This window comes from Musca autumnalis, unplaced genomic scaffold, assembly GCF_047663935.1.
Source record: "Musca autumnalis isolate F117 unplaced genomic scaffold, ASM4766393v1 scaffold_5, whole genome shotgun sequence".
In the NCBI taxonomy this organism is placed as follows: Eukaryota; Metazoa; Arthropoda; class Insecta; order Diptera; family Muscidae; genus Musca; species Musca autumnalis.
In genome coordinates, this window is record NW_027412088.1 from 49690807 (window position 1) to 49714685 (window position 23879).

Consider the following 23879-nt stretch of genomic DNA (forward strand, 5'->3'; position numbering starts at 1 on the left):
ACCTCCGACCACCCTCCTCCGACCTTCGGAATAACCTCCGCTGGAAATCCGACCATCCTCTTTCGAACATCGGAACAACCTCCTCTGGACCTCCGACCACCCTATTCCGAACTTCGGAACAACCTCCTCTGGACCTCCGACCACCCTCTCCGAACTTCGGAACAACCTCATCTGGACCTCCGACCACCCTCTCCAAACTTCGGAACAACCTCCTCTGGACCTCCGACCATCCTCTTCCGAACTTCGAAAAAACCTGCGACCACCCTCTTCCGAACTTCGGAAAAACCTCCTGAGGACCCCGTACCGCCCTCCTCCTAACTTCGGAACAACCTCTGACCACCCTCTTCTGAACAACCTCCTCTGGTCGGAGGTCCGAACTTCGAAACAAAACCTCCTCTGGACCTCCGAACAACTTGCTCTTTCCCATATACGTTAACGTGACTGCAACAACAAAATATGTTCTTTTTATTCTCATCTGTCGTGGTTTAGCAAAGGAAAGACTCGCTCAGAGAGACTAATGCACAAAATATTTTGAGCGCCGTTGGTCCACAGGAACATCAAAACCTGTTCACACGATTTTACTCTTCGAGCAAACTCGTACTCTATTTCGAGAATTTTCACTCGCACTCTTATTTTTAAGCCAAGAGTACACGCGAGTGCTCCAAAATAAAACAAAAGAGTGGAGAGTAAACTTCTTGCAAAACTCGTACTCTTTGAGTACTCCAACTCGCAGGTATTTTTCACTCTCGAGTAAAAACGAGAAAATCGGACTTTTTAAACTGCCACACTGGGGGACTGAAATGAAGCTCCTCCTGAAGATTTTGGTTGATGGTGCCATGATTCCGATCACTACCTCAAAGTATTGGGGGCAACGTTCGATAGCATGTTTAAGTCGTCCGCGCAAGCCACGGCTATTTACGATATCAGAAGTTGGAACAGGGTCCTCAAGCCTTCGGGTGCTGACAAAGAAACCTTGTTGACCTCTTACAACACAATAGGCTGGCCTGTGGTAAGCTATGAGGCGCCAGCGTGGTATGTAAATGTTAGCCCTACGCAGTGGAAGAAGATACAAACCTGCCAGAATGCCGTCCTGAGGACTGCAACAGGTTACCTCCCCATAACACCACTGGACCATATTCATGAGGAGACGAAGACTTTACCGGTATATCAGCATAACAAGATGTTGTCAATGCAGTTCCTGCTTGGGTATTATCGCAGTGAGTATCCTTGTCACGATTTAATAGACAGACTTCAAACACACCCAGACACGTCAGGAGAGATCTGCATGATATAGAGGGAGAGGTTCAAAGGTGTAATAGAGAACCTCTAGAGCAACGAGTCTATCAGACAGGCTTAGAGAGCATTTACACCGGTGGTGCTCAAAATATTTTGTGCATTAGTCTTTCTGATCGAGTCTTTCCTTTGGTAAACCACGAAAGATTGAGAATAAATAGAACATATATTGTTGTTGCACTCACGTTAATGTATATGGGTGATTTTGGCTGATTTACACTGACATGGTTGCGCAGGCATTACAAAGTCATCATCCTCCATCCATCGCAGCAGAAGAAAGTCATCTGGAAGTGAAAATACGAGTGGTTTTAGCTCAGTTAAGATCCGGACGATACAGCCGTGTGATTCTGTATGGACGCAACCAGTCCTGGAAAAAAAAATTCTTTTCGGAAGCCTACTTATTGGGACAAGGGAGACTTCTCTCATATCAATGAGTGCACGCCGATTTATATTGGCTCAATGATATGGGACCTACTTTTTATTGCCGAGTCCGAACGGCGTGTCTTACGACACCACTTGTAGAGAAGTTTTTCATGGCTTAAATACTCAGAAAATGTCGCCAGCATTACTGAGGGGGAATTTTGCCACCGTTGAAAATTTGATGTTGCTTGGCCTGGGATTCGAACCGCAGACCTTCTGAGTGCAAGGCGGACGTGCTAACCATTGCACCACGGTGGCCCCCATAAGAGAGAAGTCTCCCTTGTCCCATCTGGGATGTTTGTGGAACAATTAAAACTTATTAAGTTGTGGTGGCCAATACACTGGACCTTCAGTTTGCCATTCCCGGGCATTTAGGTCCCTATTCAGTTCTGGGTCTTCAGTTCGCTTTTTAAATGGACTTTGCTTGGTTGTGGTACTAGGTTTTCAGATCACTGTTTCATAGGGACTTTGGTTTGCTGTTTCGTTGGGCCTTCAGGTTGTTGTTCGGCAGAGATTTCGGCAAGCTGTTCTACTAGGACTACGGGCCGCTGTTCCACAGGTACTTCGATTGGTAGTTCTACTGGTCCTTCGGGTCACTGTTCCATATATAGAAACAAGTAGAGCACGTTAGGCTCACCGTATTGCCGAACATCAAGTACCCGATCATCTATAAATTTCCGTACGCCAAATACCTCGTGTTCTCGATCGTCTACAAATCGTCGTCAACTCATCGAGTTACCTATTATCAACAAATCGTCACCAGTACATCGATTTCCTGATCGTGTTCAAATAGACAAAAACTGCTTAAACAGCTCAAACAATGTCACCGACAAATCGTCTACCCCTGAAATCGATCCCTGCAGCTGCAACTCCACCTATCTACCGATTAACGAACCTCCCATCACAGATATTGCAAATCACAGATACCGCAAATTTGTTTTCGATATCAAGTGATTCAGGTGTGGGTGCCCTGGTAGCTACAGCTGTACTTACTACAATCGATCTCTTTGGTGCAAACCAGTCTTCAGCTGAAATGACCGACCTACACGGGACTCCAAAGACAATATAGGATAGCTTAGACAAACAAATTAGGCAACTCCTCGACCAACTGGGAAGGTTTGTTCCTGAAGACAGAATAGGGGATATGTCCAGTAGGACAATCAATCTGGCCTCGACCGACAATGGTTTGGACATCACGGTGATGACGGACAAGTCTACGAAAGAAGTTGAAAATAACATGGGGGAAGAAGATGTGGATTCTGGTGCTCCACTGGCAGCAACTTCAGTTCGATGGAATAGATCCAAAATTGTCGCTCTAAAAATGAGGCATTTTTTCCTTAGAAGTAAACTCAGGCACAGGAGAAAATTCGTAAGAATGTACCCTCATGTGATGCTTCAGGTGGATAATATATTCCTCCAAGACCTTATAGCTGCTTAAGCCTAAGACTCTAAAGAAGCTACAGCGATGCGGAAAAATGTGGAGAAGTCGAAAACTGCTGCCTCAAGTCTAAGACTTAGGAGTCTAATTTTGTTTTGAAGCTGAACCCCCAAACCAGAAAGAATGAAGAATGCTAAAAAGCTGTAACGACACATGTTCCCTCTAACTGCTGGGATAGCCCTCGGGGCCGGAGTCTGTCACAGAAATTTATAAAAGTGACCGAGAGAGAGAAAGCACGGTTTGTTTGGGTTTTAGCCAATTCGTGGCTTTATTGTTTAAGATTAATTGGCGGATTTTTGATCGTATATATAGTTGAATAAATATGTGTCGGCTACGTCTTCCAAGTCAGCGCTATCGGAGCGACCTCGTCGTTCTCTGCCGTTGTGGGAGACCTGGATAAGTACTCCGGTAGATTGTTCCACGTAGCCCTGAATAGATACTCTTTCTCGTCGTTCCCTGCCGCAGTGGGAGACCTGGATAAGTACTCCGGTAGACTGTACAACGTAGCCCTGGATGGATACGCTGGGATGCTTGTCGAAGAATGAGTACTCCTTGCCCAGACGTTCCCTTTGCTGGCTTGGATGGAGACCTTGTTAAGTACTCCCTTCTGTCCCGGCGATACGGCTTGTCGAAGACCAGGTTCTGATGGTTAATACGGGTGTGGGGTTGGCTGGAGATCCGCGGGCGATACTAAGATCAAACGGGGGTTGACGAGGGGAAAACCAGGAGTTATGGATACGACTTAGGACGATACAAGGGAAACAAGAGAGTTCCGGGCACTACTAGGTTGACATTTGGGAAGCCCGAGAGTTACGGACACTACTCAGGTTGGCACGAGGGAAGCCCGAGAGTTACGGACACTACTCAGGTTGACACGAGGGAAGTCTGAGAGTTACGGACACTACTCAGGTTGACACGAGGGAAACCCGAGAGTTACGGACACTACTCAGGTTGACACGAGGGATACCCGAGAGTTACGGACACTACTCAGGTTGGCACGAGGAAAGCCCGAGAATTACGGACACTACTCAGGTTGACACGAGGGAAACCCGAGAGTTACGGACACTACTCAGGATGACATGAGGGAAACCCGAGAGTTACGGACACTACTCAGGTTGACACGAGGGAAACCCGAGAGTTAGGGACACTACTCAGGTTGACACGAGGGAAGTCCGAGTGTTACGGCCACTACTCAGATTGACACGAGGGAAACCCGAGAGTTACGGACACTACTCAGGTTGGCACGAGGAAAGCCCGAGAATTACGGACACTACTCAGGTTGACACGAGGGAAACCCGAGAGTTACGGACACTACTCAGGATGACATGAGGGAAACCCGAGAGTTACGGACACTACTCAGGTTGACACGAGGGAAACCCGAGAGTTAGGGACACTACTCAGGTTGACACGAGGGAAGTCCGAGTGTTAAGGCCACTACTCAGGTTGACACGAGGGAAGTCCGACAGTTACGGATACTACTCAGGTTGACACGAGGGAAACCCGAGAGTTACGGCCACTACTCAGGTTGACACGAGGAAAACCCGAGAGTTACGGCCACTACTCAGGTTGACACGAGGGAAGCCGAGTGTTACGGCCACTACTCAGATTGACACGAGGGAAACCCGAGAGTTACGGACACTACTCAGATTGACACGAGGGAAACCTGAGAGTTACGGACACTTCTCAGGTTGACACGAGGGAAACCCGAGAGTTACGGTCACTACTCAGATTGACACGAGCTAAACCCGAGAGTTACGGACACTACTCAGGTTGACACAAGGGAAGCCCGAAAGTTACGGACACTACTCAGGTTGACACGAGGGAAACCCGAGAGTTACGGACACTACTCAGGATGACATGAGGGAAACCCGAGAGTTACGGACACTACTCAGGTTGACACGAGGGAAACCCGAGAGTTAGGGACACTACTCAGGTTGACACGAGGGAAGTCCGAGTGTTACGGCCACTACTCAGGTTGACACGAGGGAAGTCCGACAGTTACGGATACTACTCAGGTTGACACGAGGGAAACCCGAGAGTTACGGCCACTACTCAGGTTGACACGAGGGAAACCCGAGAGTTACGGCCAATACTCAGGTTGACACGAGGGAAGTCCGAGTGTTACGGCCACTACTCAGATTGACACGAGGGAAACCCGAGAGTTACGGACACTACTCAGATTGACACGAGGGAAACCCGAGAGTTACGGACACTACTCAGGTTGACACGAGGGAAACCCGAGAGTTACGGACACTACTCAGGTTGACACGAGGGAAGCCCGAGAGTTACGGACACTACTCAGGTTGGCACGAGGGAAGCCCGAGAATTACGGACACTACTCAGGTTTACACGAGGGAAACCCGAGAGTTACGGACACTACTCAGGTTGACATGAGGGAAGTCCGAGAGTTACGGCCACTACTCAGATTGAAACGAGGGAAACCCGAGAGTTACGGACACTACTCAGGTTGACACGAGGGAAACCCGAGAGTTACAGACACTACTCAGGTTGACACAAGGGAAGCCCGAAAGTTACGGACACTACTCAGGTTGACACGAGGTAAGCCCGAGAGTTACGGACACTACTCAGGTTGGCACGACTGTAAAAAGAATAAATCACCACTCTGACTCACCTGATTTTACTTCGACTGGACACTCGGGATATATTCGCGCACTGTACACTTCGACACTTGTTCACCGACTGATCCCCCTTGTAATTCCTCCTGCCCTTTTATAGGAAAAACTGGTGGTAGCTATTACCGAAAACAAGTGTAACGACTTTCGTCGTCACAGAACCTACCCTAAACCGAACGAGATGCATAAAAGAGGTCAATTGACGAAGGGATCTGACTCTAAGCCGAACTCAAACCCGATCAAGAAGATTATGGTTTCTGCACTGACAACCCATCGACCTCCTATGCTGCCGCCCTTGACCAGAAAGCCAAGGAGAGAAGCCTAATACTGACAAGGTAGCGACTTCCTCGGAAAAAGCGGCCTCCAAAGCTCATGGACAAAGAAGTAAGAAGCATTATGCCTGCCCGGCCTCAATTTGACCCTTTACCCGTCGGGAGAATCAGCGAAAGCCATTGGTTGCTAGTCGAAGCCGGTCTTCGGAGTGTCATTGTTTCTGCGAAGGTAAATCAGGGAGAATGTCAGTTCAGCAGCGCGTATCTTAAATAAATCGGTCGGAAGGCGGTATGGACATCAAGGTTGATTTCGATTCAGTAGTGGAAAATTAATAGAAGAAGCGCGAGGAAAAATTGAATTTCCGCTAGAATGGATTCGGTTTCGTCAGAATCAGCCTCACATGGTTCAATAAGTGGATGGCAGCGGCAAGTGTTGCACATACTACAGATTAATATGCACCACTGCAAAATTGCTGCCGCCGAACTACTTTTGACCCTCGTGAATTAGATATTGTTTTAATTCAGGAATTATATACATATTTATTTACAAGAATATGTTCTTTCCCGGTGATAGCTCAACATCTTAAGGCCAATAACAACATTATTTCCAAAATTATTTTCAAATATATACAAATTTATAACAAATAATAAAAAAAAAAATAAAACATTATTTAATTTACATTTTTGATTTCATAAATGGTTGCAAATGGCTATAGAAGACATCAGGTACTGGTTTCTTGTTCAAGGGGCTCTTCTTAGCCTCCTCAAAGATGCGCTCATAGACATTACCATCGTAGGAGCCCAATGTGGATTTTAAATTTCTATCATGAAAATCGAAACCATCACAAATGGCAATGGCATCGGGACGTATGGCTTTAAGGACATCTTCCAGACGAGTTTGCAGGGCACGCAATTCTGCATCGGAGATATTGACAATCTGGGTGGAGGGAAGTTTTATATTAAATTATTGCATTCTGGCAAAAGAAACTCCATTTACTTACTCTCAAGATTTCATGCATATTCTTCAAGGCTGTATTAACCATAAACAATTCCAAAAGATTTTCCAAAACTTTGTTTAAGGCTGGATTTCTGGTCTTGGCATTGGGACCCGTTACTTCTTCTATAAAGGTGGCAGCAACGAAGCAAGTGCCGTGTAACTAAAAGAAATTGAAAAATACATATATAAACATTTTTCTGGCTTCAAAAGGCCTCAAAACGTGGATTTTTTAAAGAATATTTTTCAGGCTTCAAAAGGCCTCAAAACGTGGATTTTTTATAATATTTTTCAGGCTTCAAAAGACCTCAAAACATGGATTTTTTAAAGAATATTCTTCAGGCTTCAAAAGACCTGAAAACGTGGATTTTTAAGGAATATTTTTCAGGCCTCCAAAGACCTGAAAACGTGGATTTTTAAGGAATATTTTTCAGGCTTCAAAAGGCCTCAAAACGTGGAGTTTTTAAAGAATATTTTTCAGGATTCAAAATGCCCCAAAATGTGGATTTTTTAAAGAATATTTTTCAGGCTTCAAAAGGCCGTGGATTTTTTAAAGAATATTTTTCAGGCTTCAAAAGGCCTCAAAACGTGGATTTTTTAAAGAATATTTTTCAGGCTTCAAAAGGCCTCAAAACGTGGATTTTTTAAAGAATATTTTTCAGGCTTCAAAAGGCCTCAAAACGTGGATTTTTTAAAGAATATTTTTCAGGCTTCAAAAGGCCTCAAAACGTGGATTTTTTAAAGAATATTTTTCAGGCTTCAAAAGGCCTCAAAACGTGGATTTTTAAAGAATATTTTTCAGGCTTCAAAAGGCCTCAAAACGTGGATTTTTTAAAGAATATTTTTCAGGCTTCAAAGGCCTCAAAACGTGGATTTTTTAAAGAATATTTTTCAGGCTTCAAAAGGCCTCAAAACGTGGATTTTTTAAAGAATATTTTTCAGGCTTCAAAAGGCCTCAAAACGTGGATTTTTTAAAGAATATTTTTCAGGCTTCAAAAGGCCTCAAAACGTGGATTTTTTAAAGAATATTTTTCAGGCTTCAAAAGGCCTCAAAACGTGGATTTTTTAAAGAATATTTTTCAGGCTTCAAAAGGCCTCAAAACGTGGATTTTTTAAAGAATATTTTTCAGGCTTCAAAAGGCCTCAAAACGTGGATTTTTTAAAGAATATTTTTCAGGCTTCAATAGGCCTCAAAACGTGGATTTTTTAAAGAATATTTTTCAGGCTTCAATAGGCCTCAAAACGTGGATTTTTTAAAGAATATTTTTCAGGCTTCAAAAGGCCTCAAAACGTGGATTTTTTAAAGAATATTTTTCAGGCTTCAAAAGGCCTCAAAACGTGGATTTTTTAAAGAATATTTTTCAGGCTTCAAAAGGCCTCAAAACGTGGATTTTTTAAAGAATATTTTTCAGGCTTCAAAAGGCCTCAAAACGTGGATTTTTTAAAGAATATTTTTCAGGCTTCAAAAGGCCTCAAAACGTGGATTTTTTATAATATTTTTCAGGCTTCAAAAGACCTCAAAACATGGATTTTTTAAAGAATATTCTTCAGGCTTCAAAAGACCTGAAAACGTGGATTTTTAAGGAATATTTTTCAGGCCTCCAAAGACCTGAAAACGTGGATTTTTAAGGAATATTTTTCAGGCTTCAAAAGGCCTCAAAACGTGGAGTTTTTAAAGAATATTTTTCAGGATTCAAAATGCCCCAAAATGTGGATTTTTTAAAGAATATTTTTCAGGCTTCAAAAGGCCGTGGATTTTTTAAAGAATATTTTTCAGTCTTCAAAAGACCTTAAAACGTGGATTTTTTTAAAGAATATTTTTCAGGCTTCAAAAGGCCTCAAAACGTGGATTTTTTAAAGAATATTTTTCAGGCTTCAAAAGGCCTCAAAACGTGGATTTTTTAAAGAATATCTTTCAGGCTTCAAAAGGCCTCAAAACGTGGATTTTTTAAAGAATATTTTTCAGGCTTCAAAAGGCCTCAAAACGTGGATTTTTTAAAAAATATCTTTCAGGCTTCAAAAGGCCTCAAAACGTTGATTTTTTAAAGAATATTTTTCAGGCTTCAAAAGGCCTCAAAACGTGGATTTTTTAAAAAATATCTTTCAGGCTTCAAAAGGCCTCAAAACGTTGATTTTTTAAAGAATATTTTTCAGGCTTCAAAAGGCCTCAAAACGTGGATTTTTTAAAAAATATCTTTCAGGCTTCAAAAGGCCTCAAAACGTGGATTTTTTAAAGAATATTTTTCAGGCTTCAAAAGGCCTCAAAACGTGGATTTTTTAAAGAATATTTTTCAGGCTTCAAAAGGCCTCAAAACGTTGATTTTTTAAAGAATATTTTTCAGGCTTCAAAAGGCTTTAAAACGTGGATTTTTTAAGGAATATTTTTCAGGCTTCAAAAGGCCTCAAAACGTAGATTTTTTAAAGAATATTTTTCAGGCTTCAAAAGACCTCAAAAGGTGGATTTTTTAAAGAATATTTTTCAGGCTCCAAAAGACCTCAAAACGTGGATTTTTTAAAGAATATTTTTCTGGCTCCAAAAGACCTCAAAACGTGGATTTTTTAAAGAATATTTTTCAGGCTTCAAAAGACCTCAAAACGTGGATTTTTTAAAGAATATTTTTCAGGCTTCAAAAGACCTCAAAACGTGGATTTTTTAAAAAATTTTTTTATGCTTCAAAAGACCTCAAAACGTGGATTTTTTAAAGAATATTTTTCAGGCTTCAAAAGACCCCAAAACGTGGATTTTTTAAAGAATATTTTTCAGGCTTCAAAAGACCCCAAAACGTGGATTTTTTAAAGAATATTTTTCATGCTTCAAAAGACCTCAAAACGTGGATTTTTTAAAGAATATTTTTCAGGCTTCAAAAGACCTCAAAACGTGGATTTTTTAAAGAATATTTTTCAGGCTTCAAAAGACCTCAAAACGTGGATTTTTTAAAGAATATTTTTCAGGCTTCAAAAGACCTCAAAACGTGGATTTTTTAAAGAATATTTTTCAGGCTTCAAAAGGCCTCAAAACGTGGATTTTTTAAAGAATATTTTTCAGACTTCAAAAGACCTCAAAACGTGGATTTTTTAAAGAATATTTTTCAGGCTTCAAAAGTCCTCAAAACGTGGATTTTTTAAAGAATATTTTTCAGGCTTCAAAAGACCTCAAAACGTGGAGTTTTTAAAGAATATTTTTCAGGCTTCAAAAGACCTCAAAACGTGGATTTTTTAAAGAATATTTTTCAGGCTTCAAAAGACCTCAAAACGTGGATTTTTTAAAGAATATTTTTCAGGCTTCAAAAGACCTCAAAACGTGGATTTTTTAAAGAATATTTTTCTGATTACTGGGATATTTATGAGTGAGGAACAACTTACCTCAGCTGCTTGGGTATATTCAATGCCACTATTGTTGGCAGCCTCTGCTTCAGTTTGTCCAGCCTTGAGACGAGCCGTTAGATTCTCAAAAGTAATGCGGATTTTACTAAAAGATAATTTGAAAAAAAAATTAAAACATTTAGTTGCAGGGCTATTCCAGCAAATCTTACTGTGCTGTGGCAATTTGCAAAGCTTCAAGAATATTTTGCCAGGATCCCGTCCATCTTTCCAGGCCATTTACTTTCATGGCCTCTTGCAGGTAGGAAATTGTGTGAACCACTGGTTTACCAGCCATTACCATGCGGCAAGATTTCATTAAAAACCGACCAACTTGCAAGAGGAGGACAGTATTTTCACCCTCATAGGTGCAGGCTGCAGTAGCGCCAGAATAAAGATTGGCCAGATTAGCTGAAGCCAAATAACCATGACCCCCACAAGCCAAACGTAGACGTTCAACACCTTGTGCAGAATCTTTAGAACACAAAGCCTTAAGCGAACAGGCCAAGGCATGCATTTCAGGCAGACGACCAAATTCACCGCGTTTAATATCTTCGGCAGTTTGATCATACAACTGCCATAATTTGGTCGAAGACAGACGATAGGCAATGCTGGTGGCAATTTCGGGGAATAATTTCATTTGTTGGGTAACATGATCGATGATTTGGGGTTCGGGTTCTCTGTAACACAAAAAGAGAAATATTGTAAATTTAATTTTCCTTTTGCTTTGTCCTTTTCTTTGACTTACTTGGGATTTATGGGACTTTGCCGGCGTACGGCGGCATAACGGTTAGCAATGGTTGCAGCCATTGACAACATGGTCGAATTGTTGCGAACAATCAAACAACGTACATAGACCATAGAGAAATAGGTCAATACTGAGGCAGGACTTTTGACATAGGTACCATCGCGCAATACTTGGGAATGGCGCATCAACATATTGGTACGCGGTATGCGAACATTCTTCAAACCCAAATAACCGTTGTTGACACCAGCAAAACCCATTTTCTTGCCAATATCACCAATATCAATACCCGGCAAAGGCATGAAAGTCTCTTCATCACGCACTTGCACCATAAACATGGCCACACCCTTGGGTTCATTGTCAATGTAGAGATTGGCCACCACCACACAGTAGTTGGTTGCATGGCCCACTAAAATCGGAACAAAAAATATATTTTTCATCAATTTCTAAGAGATTTTAAGAGATCACTTACATCCACCGGGCCACCATTTGTATGCCGTAATGGTGGGTGTGTTCAAAACAAACTCATCGGTTTTACGATCAAAATCAGCTCTGGTCTCTAGACCACGTAAAAATGTTCCATGTCCCAATTCGGTTTGGGCATATGCTCCACAAATTTCAAAGTTCTCGGCACGTTTACCAAACTTTTCCCACTGCTCATCGGTACCCTGTTGGCGAATGCATCCCACCATCATTGCAAAATGAACTGCAAAGGGATTGCCTGATGGTATGGCACCCCATGTTTCAGGACAACCATAAAGGGTTCTAAAATAAAATTGATATTTATGCTGTTTTGAAATTTAATCGCCATACTTACGGCCAGATATCATTTCCCCCAGGATTTACTTCTTCTTGCAATTTGCGCATCTTTTTCGCCAATTCAATGCCATTCTTTACGGCGTCAGCAAAAATTTCTTCATGTGACCAATCTTGGAAGCTATTGCTCTTATCGTCCAGATCTTTATAGACGTAGGATTCTAGAAAGAGAAGTAAACAAAAAATATAGTTTTTAATGATCTTTCAAACACCAAATATTGGTTTTTAAACGAATATTTTTCAGGCACAGACACAGACCGAAAACCGGGGATTTTTAAAAAAATATTTTTCAAGCACCAACAGACCATGAAAGGTGGATTTTTTAAAGAATATTTTTCAGGCGACAACAGACTACAAAACGTGGATTTTTTAAAGAATATTTTTCAGGCAGCAACAGACCACAAAACGTGGATCTTTTAAAGCAACAACAGACCACAAATCGTGGATCTATTAAAGCAACAACAGACCACAAATCGTGGATTTTTTAAAGAATATTTTTCAGGCAACAACATACCACAAAACGTGGATTTTTAAAGAATATTTTTCAGGCACCAACAGACCTTAAAACGTGGATTTTTTAAAGAATATTTTTCAGGCACCAACAGACCTTAAAACGTGGATTTTTTGAAGAATATTTTTCTGGCACCAACTGACCGCAAAACGTGGATTTTTTAAAGAATATTTTTCAGGCATCAACAGACCACAAAACGTGGATTTTTTAAAGAATATTTTTCAGGCATCAACAGACCACAAAACGTGGATTTTTTAAAGAATATTTTTCAGGCATCAACAGACCACAAAACGTGGATTTTTTAAAGAATATTTTTCAGGCACCAACAGACCACAAAACGTGGATTTTTTAAGAATATTTTTCAGGCACCAACATACCACAAAACTTGGATTTTTTAAAGAATATTTTTCAGGCAACAACCGAGCACAAAACGTGGATTTTTTAAAGAATATTTTTTCAGGTATGAACTGACCACAAAACGTGGATTTTTTAAGAATACTTTTCAGGCATCAACAGATCACAAAACTTTTTTTAAAGAATATTTTCAGGCATCAGCGGACTACAAAATTTGGATTTTTTAAAGAATATTTTTCAGGATACAACAGACCACAAAACGTGGATTTTTTAAGGAATACTTTTCAGGCACCAACAGGCCACTAAACGTGGATTTTTTAAAGAATACTTTTCGACCACCAACAGGCCGCAAAACGTGGATTTTTTAAAGAACTTTGCACATCATACATTTTCCTCCAAACTTACAGTTCCCAGTTCGGGAAATGCCGTCGGGTACCCCAGCTGCCAAGACAAATACGAGTGGTTTTACCTCAGTTAAGATTGGGATGATTTGGCTCAACTTGATGCTACGATACCCAACACATGCCCGGTATGTGATTTACGACACGATGTATTTGTTTAGCTGCTCAACTAACCCCACTCACGTTTTTTCTGATTCTTTATGGACGTAATCAGTCGAATTTGCAGGATTTTTGAGTCTGGATACAGAGGAACCAGAACCTGATATCTGAAATAATACACGATCCAACATCTTTGCGTTGCTACAACCACGAAGAGGCGAAGATTTTACTGGAGATTTTACTATTTTGTAGTGTCGTGTATTCTAGAACCACGAAACACGACGATCGCCCACCTCTAATGTCGATACAGTACCTGCCGATACAGTACCTGGGTGTTATCGCCTTGAGTATCCCTGCCACAATTTTGTGGAAAGGCTTACCCCATCCAGGTAGGTCAGGAGAGATCTTCACGATATAGAGAGAGAAAGGTGCAAAGATACAAACAGGAACCTCTAGATCAAAGAGTTTATAGCATTTACACTGATGCTGTTGCACAGACAGTTTTAAGATGCCAGCAACTACCGCCAGCTTTCAACAAAAATTAACGACCTACTATTTCACTCACAGTCCTTTGGATTCTTAAACAATATTAAAATGATTAGGTATTCTTTATACCCTCAGCCTTTAAGCTAACGAGGGTATATACAGGTTCATACGGGCAAAATGTGCCTCATCGAAATAATGATTTTAGACCCTAAGTATGTTTGGACGAAATCGGTTTCAATAATTAGGAGTCGATTTAGCAATGCCCGTCCGTCTGCCTGGCTGGCTGGCCGGAACACACGATAACTCTCGAACGGATAAACCGATTTGGTCCATAAATTGTCTTTCGTAATATTTTTTCCAAAATTCAGTTTAAGTTCGGTCCACTCCTTCAGGCACATCCCCACAAAAATTCAAAAAAGTTCGGAAAAATTATGCGCATGATAACTCTTAAAGGGAGTAACCGTTTTGGTCCATACTTTGCACATCGTGAAAATTCTACCAGACATAGATGAGGTTCCAATATGGACTCTATCGGTTCACTATTTCGGGTACCTCCCACACAAAATTTCGAAAAAGTTCAGTTTAGAACCTGCTCTCGAATAGCTTTGATTTTTGTTGAAACGAGTTTTTTTCAGGGGCAGGTCTATAACTCCTGAAAACATATTCGGAAGGTTTTAAAACACCCGTATGTCACCATATGTAGTGGCTGGAGGGCACTATAACTCTCGAACTGATCAACCGATTTGGTCCGAAATTTGGCCTTCGTATTAGTTTGTTCAAACTTAGTTTAAGTTCGAAGATGGGCAATATTGGTCAATAACATCCAGCACCTCCCTCACAAAAGTTCAAAACTTTCGCTAAAATGGTGCGCACAATAACTCTCGAAGGCAGTAACCGAGGTGCTCCATGCTTTGCATATCGTAATATTTCTGCGAATCTTAGATAAAGTTCGAACATGGACGATTGAAAATTTCAGGTCATATGACATTGATGGCTAGTGTGGTCCTGTAACAGTAAAGGGGTTTTTTACTGTTACTGGTTCATACTTTGGACATCGTATTATTTCTACAAGATATAGGTCAGGTTAGAATATAGACTATATATGTATGTCAACTCCTTCGCATACCTCCCACATCAAAGTTCGGAAAAGTGCAGGTTAGGACCTCCTCTCGAATCGTTTTAATTTTTCTTGCAACAGGTTACACTCAATGCCCCTTTTACGATGGTACAAGTTTTTTAAGTGACAAGTCCATAAAACCAGCTATGCTCGCCCATATACGTTAACAGATATACAACAACAACATACCCTCTCTTTATTCTCATCTGCGGTTGTTTATCAAAGGCAAGACACTCTCAGAGAGGCTAATGCCTAAAATATTTGAGCATCGCTGATAAAACCCCTACGTCCATCATGTGTAGTGGCTGGCTGGTGGGCCCAACAACTCCCGAACCGAATACTGCGTTGGTCCACAATTTGCATATCGTAATACTTCTTAGAATTTCAGATGAAATACGAAGAAGATACTCGCTAAAATGGTAAGAGCAATATCTCCTAAACGGTGCAACCGATTTGATCCAAACTATGGATATCGAAATATTTGGTCCAAACGTAGTTTATGTCCAAATGGGCCCTATCGGTCCATTCCTTAGGATACCACAGACAAATGATCAACATTTTTGGTTTAAGTGACCGTTAAGGGTCTGTGCGAGAATCCTATCTCTGTTTAGAGCGATATGATATTTTTCGTGGGCAAGTTCATGTTTCTTGATATAATGGTCTTATCGAGAATAATGACTTCCATAATAAGACACTCTTTCAAAACGGTCTATGCCGGTTCATTCCTTTAGGTACCTCCGCAAACTTTTGAGATTTTATCCTAATCCATATATTTGTCGGCAAGTTCATACGTGTTTTGGGAAAAAGGTTTTTCAATTTACACATGCTGAGGGTATACATCTGTCGGCAAAGCCGACTGATACTTTTTTGGACGACCTTGACTACCTTCGTCGTTGAGCGAGCGTCGGCCACGATTGAAACCACCCAGCAAACCAAATGTTGGATGTCCGACACGTCTGAACAATTTCGAAAGCAACATCGTTCAGATATCGTTCCGATTTCTAAAGGATTTTTCGGAGTGGAAATAGTTCAGATTTTGTACCGAATTCGTTCCAATTTCGGAGCGAATGTCGGAAACAAATTTCCTTTCCGAATTTTCCAAGAATTTTCGTCAGATTTCGTTACGAAATCGGACCGAAATCGCTTAGACATTTCGTTCCAAAATTATGTCAACCACTTAATACAACTTTCGTTAAGATATCGTTACGATTTCGGATCTGACATCGGATGTAGCGTCCGAATTTTGTTCCGATTTCGTTACGATGTCGGTACGATTGCTTTGTTGGGCAGTTTCTCGCAGTGCTGTAGAAAGGTGCTTCATCGCCATAAAAAATTAAATTTCATCATTGCATGTTCCCCGGATTTTGCCCACACTGACCATTATTCAAAGCTAAAGAAATCGATCGATGGAAAGTGATTTGGCTCAAACGATGAAGTTATTGATCAGAAAATCAAATTTTATTGATCTCGAAAATCGTATATTTTATTCTTATGCTTAAGATTGTTTGAAACAAGTAAGAACATATCAGTCAGCAGTGCCGACAGAGATATTCCCTCAGCCTCGGACCTAAAGAAAATAAGCAAACAAAATATTTCTGATGTTTCCATGGGCTTTTTGAGTTTTTGAGCCAATTTCTTAGGAAGTACGGATTTGCCCCGACAAAAAAAAAAAATGTTACCGTTTTAACTAGGGCCGCACACAAAACATGTTGCCAAACATTTCAAAGAGAGAGTGTGGGAGATTTATACCTTCGACGGTTATCTTACGTACTACTCAATGTACTTGGTACCGGCAGGCTTTTTTTATATTTGGGCCTTTACCTCAGGAAGAGCTGGACCGATATAGTCCATATTCCAACCTGATACATGACTAGATGAAATAATACGATGTGCAAAGTTTGGACCAATCAGAAACATCCTGCGAGAGTTACCTTGCCAATTTTCCATTTTAGTTGTTGCCGTCAAAGTTTCTTGGAGCTTTTAAGGCATTATAACAGGAAGTATGGACTTGCCCTTCGACAAAATTTGTACCGTCGTAAAGGGGCCGTAAAGACAAACGGCTGAGGAAATTTCAAATCGATCCGAGAGGAGCTCTTAAACTTCACTTCTTCCGAATTTTGTGTGGAACCCGTTGTATGCCTGGAACTAATATTGCCATATGCAAAATTATGACTGATTCGGTTATTCCTTTCGAGAGTTGTCGTGCGCACCTTTTTAGCGATAATTGTTGAACTTTTGTGGGGAAGGTACCGGAAGTAGTGGACCACTAATATGGTCCATCTTCGAACTTAAACTAAGTTTGAAAAAACATCTCGAATGCCAAAATTTTGACCTGATGGGTGGTTTCGTTCGAGAGTTATCGTGCGCACCAGCCTGCAGCCGGACCCTCTTTAGCCCAATGGCTGAGGTTATAAAAATGGGACTTTAAAATAGAAAATATTCTTTCGCACTTAAATGGAACAGAATAAAAATCCGTCGTTATAGTCCATGTTTTTAGTGTGGATTTTATAACTTTTTTCCCTGAAAACACTTTTGTAGAATAAAGTTATTTTGCAAATCTTTTCTAATTTATTGATTCTGTAAAATCTAATCGAATTCTGAATCTATGGTGTAAAAGTGATTGGCACAATTTATTCATTCATTCAATATTAGTTGTGATAAATTTAAAAAGATATTAACCGATTTCCCGGGAAATATGTTTCCCGGCAAAGTCCCGTAACCAAAAAACCGAGAATTCCCGGTACCCAAAATCCTACACAGAAAAAAATTTAGCCATTTGATAAAAAAATTCAAAGATTCAATCAAAAATTTATCGATTTTCCGGCGATAAAAAAAATTGTCATATTGACAAAATTCGATAAAATTATTTGATCACAAAGCAAAAATACAACTGATAAAATATTTCACATATTGATAAAAATATTTATCAAAATATTTCACATTGTGCTTGAAAAAAAATATTTTCTTGATGAAACAAATTGTATAAAAATCGATAAATATTTTAGTCAATATGTGAAATATTAATCAGATGTATTTTTACTTTGTGATCAAATAATTTTATCGAATTTCGTCAATATGACAAATTTTTTATCGCCGGATTTCTATGTCATCTTGTGGTAGGGTGTTGTGGGTCTCTCTGTCGGGTATGCGTAAATTTGTTGAAGAAAAAGTTAATTTTAACTGAGTTGATGGTAATTCTATTTGCCGCAGGTTCGTAGTTTTGTCATATTCAGAACTGCGATAAATATTTAGCCCTTGGAGCCTAGGTGCACTTTTCAATGTCAGCTTCTGCACAACATCTATACGAGCATATGTACTTTTTTGTTGTTGTACTTTGTGGGTTCTCAAATGGAATGATAAACTTAATCGGGGCAATCATGAATATTTTCCTCGAAATTTTTCCGCACGGAGAACAATTTAAAAAGGTGAAATTCTTTAAAAATCACCTAATTATGGAACATTCTAGACTAATCGACAAAAATATTCCCTTTGCGGACGTAAATGCGGAAATAAAAAATTTTGAAATTGGGGAGAGGAAACAAATTCTGCACGCAATTTTCTTTCAGACTGACCTGAATATTTTGTTTTAGGGAATAGTATCGATAGATTCTTAAAAAAACTATTTAAGACGATTCAGCATTATTTTTGTTTAGCAACTAATCGGATCTTATCGTAACGAATATTTTTATCACGGGGAATCATTTGAGATTATTATAAATATTTGAATTTAACAATCATCACAATTTAAATGGACTGTTATTTTAAAGTTTAGAGCGAGTAGCAAAATTATAGAATATTCACAAGGGAGACTTCTCTCACACCAATGAGTACCCCCCCGATTCATATTTGCTCAATGATATGGGACCTGCTTTTTTATCGCACAGTCCGAGAGTCCGGAGTGCCTTACGACAACACAACTTCTAGAAAAGTTTTTCATGGCTGAAATACTCAGGAAATGTAAGCCTGCATTTCATTGAGGGGACTGGCCACTGCCAAAAATGTTGATGTTCTGTTTAGTGATTGAACCGCAGTCCTTCCGTGTAAAACATCAATTAACCTGAAAGTTTAGGTTATTTTTATAGCTTTTTATTTTGGATATATGGACGATAGATATTTCGATATATGGGTTTAGAGCAGGGACGAGCTTCTTTGCTTAGATCGTATAGTGAGGGCGCCCACTGAGTTGTTTTTGCATTTGCTTCTCTCTCTCACGTACAGTGTAAATGAATGAAAACAAACAAAGACATAATGTGGTTGTTGCTTTTTTCACACATACTTTCATACACGTCTTCGCTTTGGTTGTATTTCTGTGGTCATCGCTGGTTTAGAGTCCCCCATAGCAAGTCTACGGCTTTGATTGTCAATCTGTTTTGGATTATTCGCCTGACCATAGGTAGATTATTTTATACTAGCAAAGTGCCCGCTACTTCGTATGCGGAAAGGATATAAAAAACAAATAAACAATAATATAATATAATGGAAATGGCGAACACTGAAAATTTTTTAGTACTTATACCAATTTTAATCAATATTTATTGTTTAATATTTTAGTACTGTTCGTACCGCTTTTATTCGATTTTCAAAAGATCTAAGAGATCAGCCTTACATGTTAACAGCAAGACCAACATTGCACACCAATACTCACACAAAACCCAAAAAAATACAGATTCCAGAACTGTCCCCACACCCAACAACAAATTGGGTGCCATTAAGTAGTCTCGTACCCATTCACCAGTAAACTTAATTTCAAAAAACAGGATTCCAGCGCTATCAGTGCACTCATAAGTACGAATAAGTACGAATTTCCTAAACTATCGTAATCCTATACTCCAACAGTAATCTCAATTCCAAATTTAAGGATTCCAGGTGTATTCGTTCACTCAAATCCAAATTGTACCAAATTTAATACCATTTAGTACTTTCCGTACCCATAAGTACGAATTTCCAAAACTACCTCAATCCTAGACTTCAACTATAATCTCAATTCCAAATTTCAGGATTCCAGCTCTATCCGTTCCCCAAAATACCCACTGTACAAAATTTAGTATCATTTAGTACTTTTCGTACTCATAAGTACGAATTTCCAAAACTACCGTAATCCTATACTCCAACAGTAATCTCAATTCCAAATTTAAGGATTCCAGGTGTATTCGTTCACTCAAATCCAAATTGTACCAAATTTAATACCATTTAGTACTTTTCGTACTCATAAGTACGAATTTCCAAACCTACCGTAATCCTATACTCAAACAGTGATCTCAATTCCAAATTTAAGGATTCCAGCTCTATCCGTTCCCCAAAATTCCCACTGTACCAAATTTAGTACCATTTAGTACATTTCGTACTCATAAGTACGAATTGCCAAAACTACCGTAATCCTATACTCCAACAGTAATCTCAATTTCAAATTTAAGGATTCCAGGTGTATTCGTTCACTCAAATCCAAATTGTACCAAATTTAATACCATTTAGTACTTTTCGTTCCCATAAGTACGAGTTTCCAAAACTACCACAATTCTACACTCCAACAGAAATCTCAATTCCACATTTGAGGATTCTAGGTCTATCTGTTGACCCAAATCCAAATTATACCAAATTTAGTGATTTTCGTATTCTTAAGTACGAATTTCCAAAACAACCTCAATCCTACACTTCAACATTAATCTTAATTACGAATTTAAGGTTTCCAGCTCCATTCGTTCACCCAAATCCAAACTGTACCAAATTTAGTATTTTTCTTACCCGTAAGTAAGAATTTGCAAAACTAACTCCATCTTCCACCCCAACAGCAAGTTTAATTCTAAATTTCATTATTCCAGCTCTGTTCGTTCACCCAAATCCAAATTTGGTACTTTTTGTACGAATTTTCAAAACTACTTCCATTTTACACTCCAAATGTAGCCTACGAAGTACTAATTTCCCAATTATCTCAATCCCATACTCTAACATCAATGTTAATTCAAAATTTTAGGGCTACAGCTCTAACCGTTCACACTAAATTCAAATTGTACCAAATTTAGTACCACTTAGTACTTTTCGTAACCTTAAGTACGAATTTTCAAAACAACTCCATTCTACAATCCAACAGTATCCATTCTTATAATCCAGCAGCAAGTTTTATTCCCAACTTCAGAAATTCAACTCTATCCGATGACCCAAATCTTAATTGTACCAAATTTATTACTTTTCGTAACCCATAAGTACGAATTTCCAAATTATCTCCATCACATACTACAACATCAATCTTAATTCAAAATTTCAGGATTCCAGCTCTATCCGTTCGCCTAAATCATAATTGTACCAAATTTAGTATCATTTAGTACATTTCGTACCCATAAGCACGAATTTTCAAAACTACTTCCATTCTACTCTCCAGCAGTAGCCTACTAAATTTCAGGATTCCAGCTCTATCCGTTCGCACAAATGGTAAGTGTACCATATTTAGTACCATTAAGTACTTTTCGTACCCATAAGTACGAATTTTCAAATCTACTTCCATTCCACTCTGCAACTGCAGCCTTAATTCAAAAATTTTAGGATTCCAGCTCTATCCGCTCAACGTAAATCCAAATTGTACAAAATTTAGTACCATTTAGTACTTGTTGTACCCATAAGTACGAATTTTCAAAACTGCTTCCATTCTACTCTCTAGCAGCAGCCTTAATTCAAATTTCAGGATTCCATCTCTATCCGTTCGCCCAAATCGTAATTGTACCAAATTTAGTACCCTTTAGTACTTTTCGTACCTATAAGTACGAATTTTCAAAACTACCTCCATTCTACCCTCCAACTGTAGCCTTAATTCAAAATTGCAGGATTCCAGCTCTATCCGTTCAACCTAAATCCTAATCGTACCAAATTTAGTACCATTTAGTACTTTTCGTACCCGTAAGTACGAATATTTAAAACTACTTCCATTCTACTATCTAACATCAGCCTTAATTCAAATTTCAGGATTCCAGCTCTATCCGTTCGCCTAAATCATAATTGTACCAAATTTAGTATAATTTAGTACTTTTCGTACCCTCAAGTACGAATTTTCAAAACTATATCCATTCTACTCTCTAACAGCAGCCTTAATTCAAATTTCAGGATTCCCGCTCTATCCGTTCGCCCAAATCGTAATTGTACCAAATTTAGTACCCTTTAGTACTTTTCGTACCCATGAGTATGAATTTTCAAAACTGCCTCCATTCTACCTAAACCTAACCTAAATCCAAATTGTATTGGTTATACATGTTAAATTGAATAAATAAATAAATAAAATAAAATTTCAGGATTCCAGCTCTATCCGTTCGCCCAAATCATAATTGTACCAAATTTAGTACCATTTAGTACTTTTCGTACCCATAAGTACGAATTTTCAAGACTACTTCCATTTTATTCTCCAACAGTAGCCTTAGTTCAAAATTTCAGGATTCCAGCTCTATCCGTTCGCCCAAATCATAATTGTACCAAATTTAGTGCAATTTAGTACTTTTCGTACACATGTGTACACTTTTCCTAAACCGCCTCCTTATGTCAACCGTACGTTTTAACCTTTATTCTCACACCAAATTTCAATCTTTAATCTTTATCCGTTCACAAAATACGAATTGGTACCAAATTTAGTACACTTTAGTACTTTTCGTACACTTATAGTTCGAATTTCCAAAAACCCTTTAGCACATCTTTGCTACACTCCATCAGTGACCTTCATTCCAAATTGCGAAGTTCTAGCTGTACCCAGCCTTATCTGACCCCTTCGGGCCAAGAGTGATCCACACCCAAAATTTCAGGATTCTAGCTTCAGCCGTTTCGTCTGGGCGTTGATGAATCAATCAGTCAGTCAGTGAGTCAATCACTTTACTCTTTTATTAATATAGATAATTCTAAGTGGTTAACAGACTATATTTTTTCACTTGTCCACAAAGTTTAACTCCATTTTTTTCATAATTTCTAATATTAACACTTGATTTTCAAGTATCGTAAAGATAACTCAAAACACATAGATTGTTTACAAACGAATCGTCTATTCGCGGTACAACTGCATGACAAACGCCATTCACTGAGTACAAAATAAATGTTTGAAAAAAAGAACTACTGAAACAAAATTGTTGATCTTTCAAAACAGAGAAGCTGCTATTTCAAAACACCACAGAATACTTAATTACTCACCCAAAAATCTCTTGAATTTCAGTTTCTCTTCGCCGCCATGATACCAAAGTGCAAAATCTTCAACATTAAAAGAAGCTTTTTGGCGTTCTTTTTGTAAATCCGGATTAATAGTTTTTGGAATGATGCTCATTTCACTGGGAAAGTACGTCTTACGTTTCGAAATGTTGCGAACAAACTGAAAGAAATGAAGAATTCAACTTTTGAGGGGTCTTCAATGTGTGTGTTTCCATAAAAATAGCAGCAGCAAGTTTGCTCTTTGAACAGCAGTTGAACATTAAGATTTACCATTATCTTGCTACCCATTGATAAGACTTGGAAAAAAGCTTTTTTTTGGCCTCTCAAGATTATCAAGAAGGTATACGTGACGCAGTCTCTTGCGATCTGTGGAAGAGATATGAGGTTTTGGAGCTGCCCCACACTCTCTGTTGTAAACATTTATTATAAAACTTTAAGGGGGGTCTGATGGGAAGCAACACAAATTGTCAATAAATTTATGAAGAGAAGCGAAGACTTGCGATCGATCACTGTTGATTTAAGAGTACATAATATATTCTCTTATTTTCCAACTGCTAATCAATGCAAAATGTAACAATGACTTAACAAAATTTACATTGGCAATGGCGCACTGTGTTTTCAGTAGAAAACAAGTAAAAAGGTGTCAGTCGGCTTTGCCGACAGATATATGTATACCCTCAGCAATGTGAAGTGAAAATTTTACCTACGGACAGATCGATTGTATTTAAGGTCTTTTCAGAATTTTGTGGCCTTTTTGGACATTTGTAC

General features: G+C 39.2%; 1 protein-coding gene across 1 annotated transcript; it reads right to left on the reverse strand.

Moving 5' to 3' along the window:
- Positions 1 to 6576: 6576 nt before the first annotated feature.
- On the reverse strand, positions 6577 to 23372 carry LOC141405246 (acyl-coenzyme A oxidase 1-like). Its single transcript, XM_073989351.1, has 8 exons — positions 23097 to 23372; positions 11973 to 12132; positions 11628 to 11920; positions 11159 to 11564; positions 10584 to 11090; positions 10414 to 10519; positions 7058 to 7213; positions 6577 to 6993 (listed from the first exon to the last, which is right to left on the reverse strand). Exons 1-8 carry the CDS (start codon positions 23224 to 23226, stop codon positions 6733 to 6735), a joined length of 2019 nt encoding a protein of 672 aa, XP_073845452.1. The 5' UTR covers positions 23227 to 23372; the 3' UTR covers positions 6577 to 6732.
- Positions 23373 to 23879: the final 507 nt, after the last annotated feature.

Coding starts and splice junctions, on each gene's coding strand:
- LOC141405246 (XM_073989351.1), bottom strand. CDS start 23,226: ATGAGCATCATTCCAAAAACTATTAATCCGGATTTACAAAAAGAACGC. Junction 10,520..10,583: donor TTGCAAATTGCCACAGCACA/GTAAGATTTGCT, acceptor ATTATCTTTTAG/TAAAATCCGCATTACTTTTG. Junction 7,214..10,413: donor AATATACCCAAGCAGCTGAG/GTAAGTTGTTCC, acceptor AATTTCTTTTAG/TTACACGGCACTTGCTTCGT.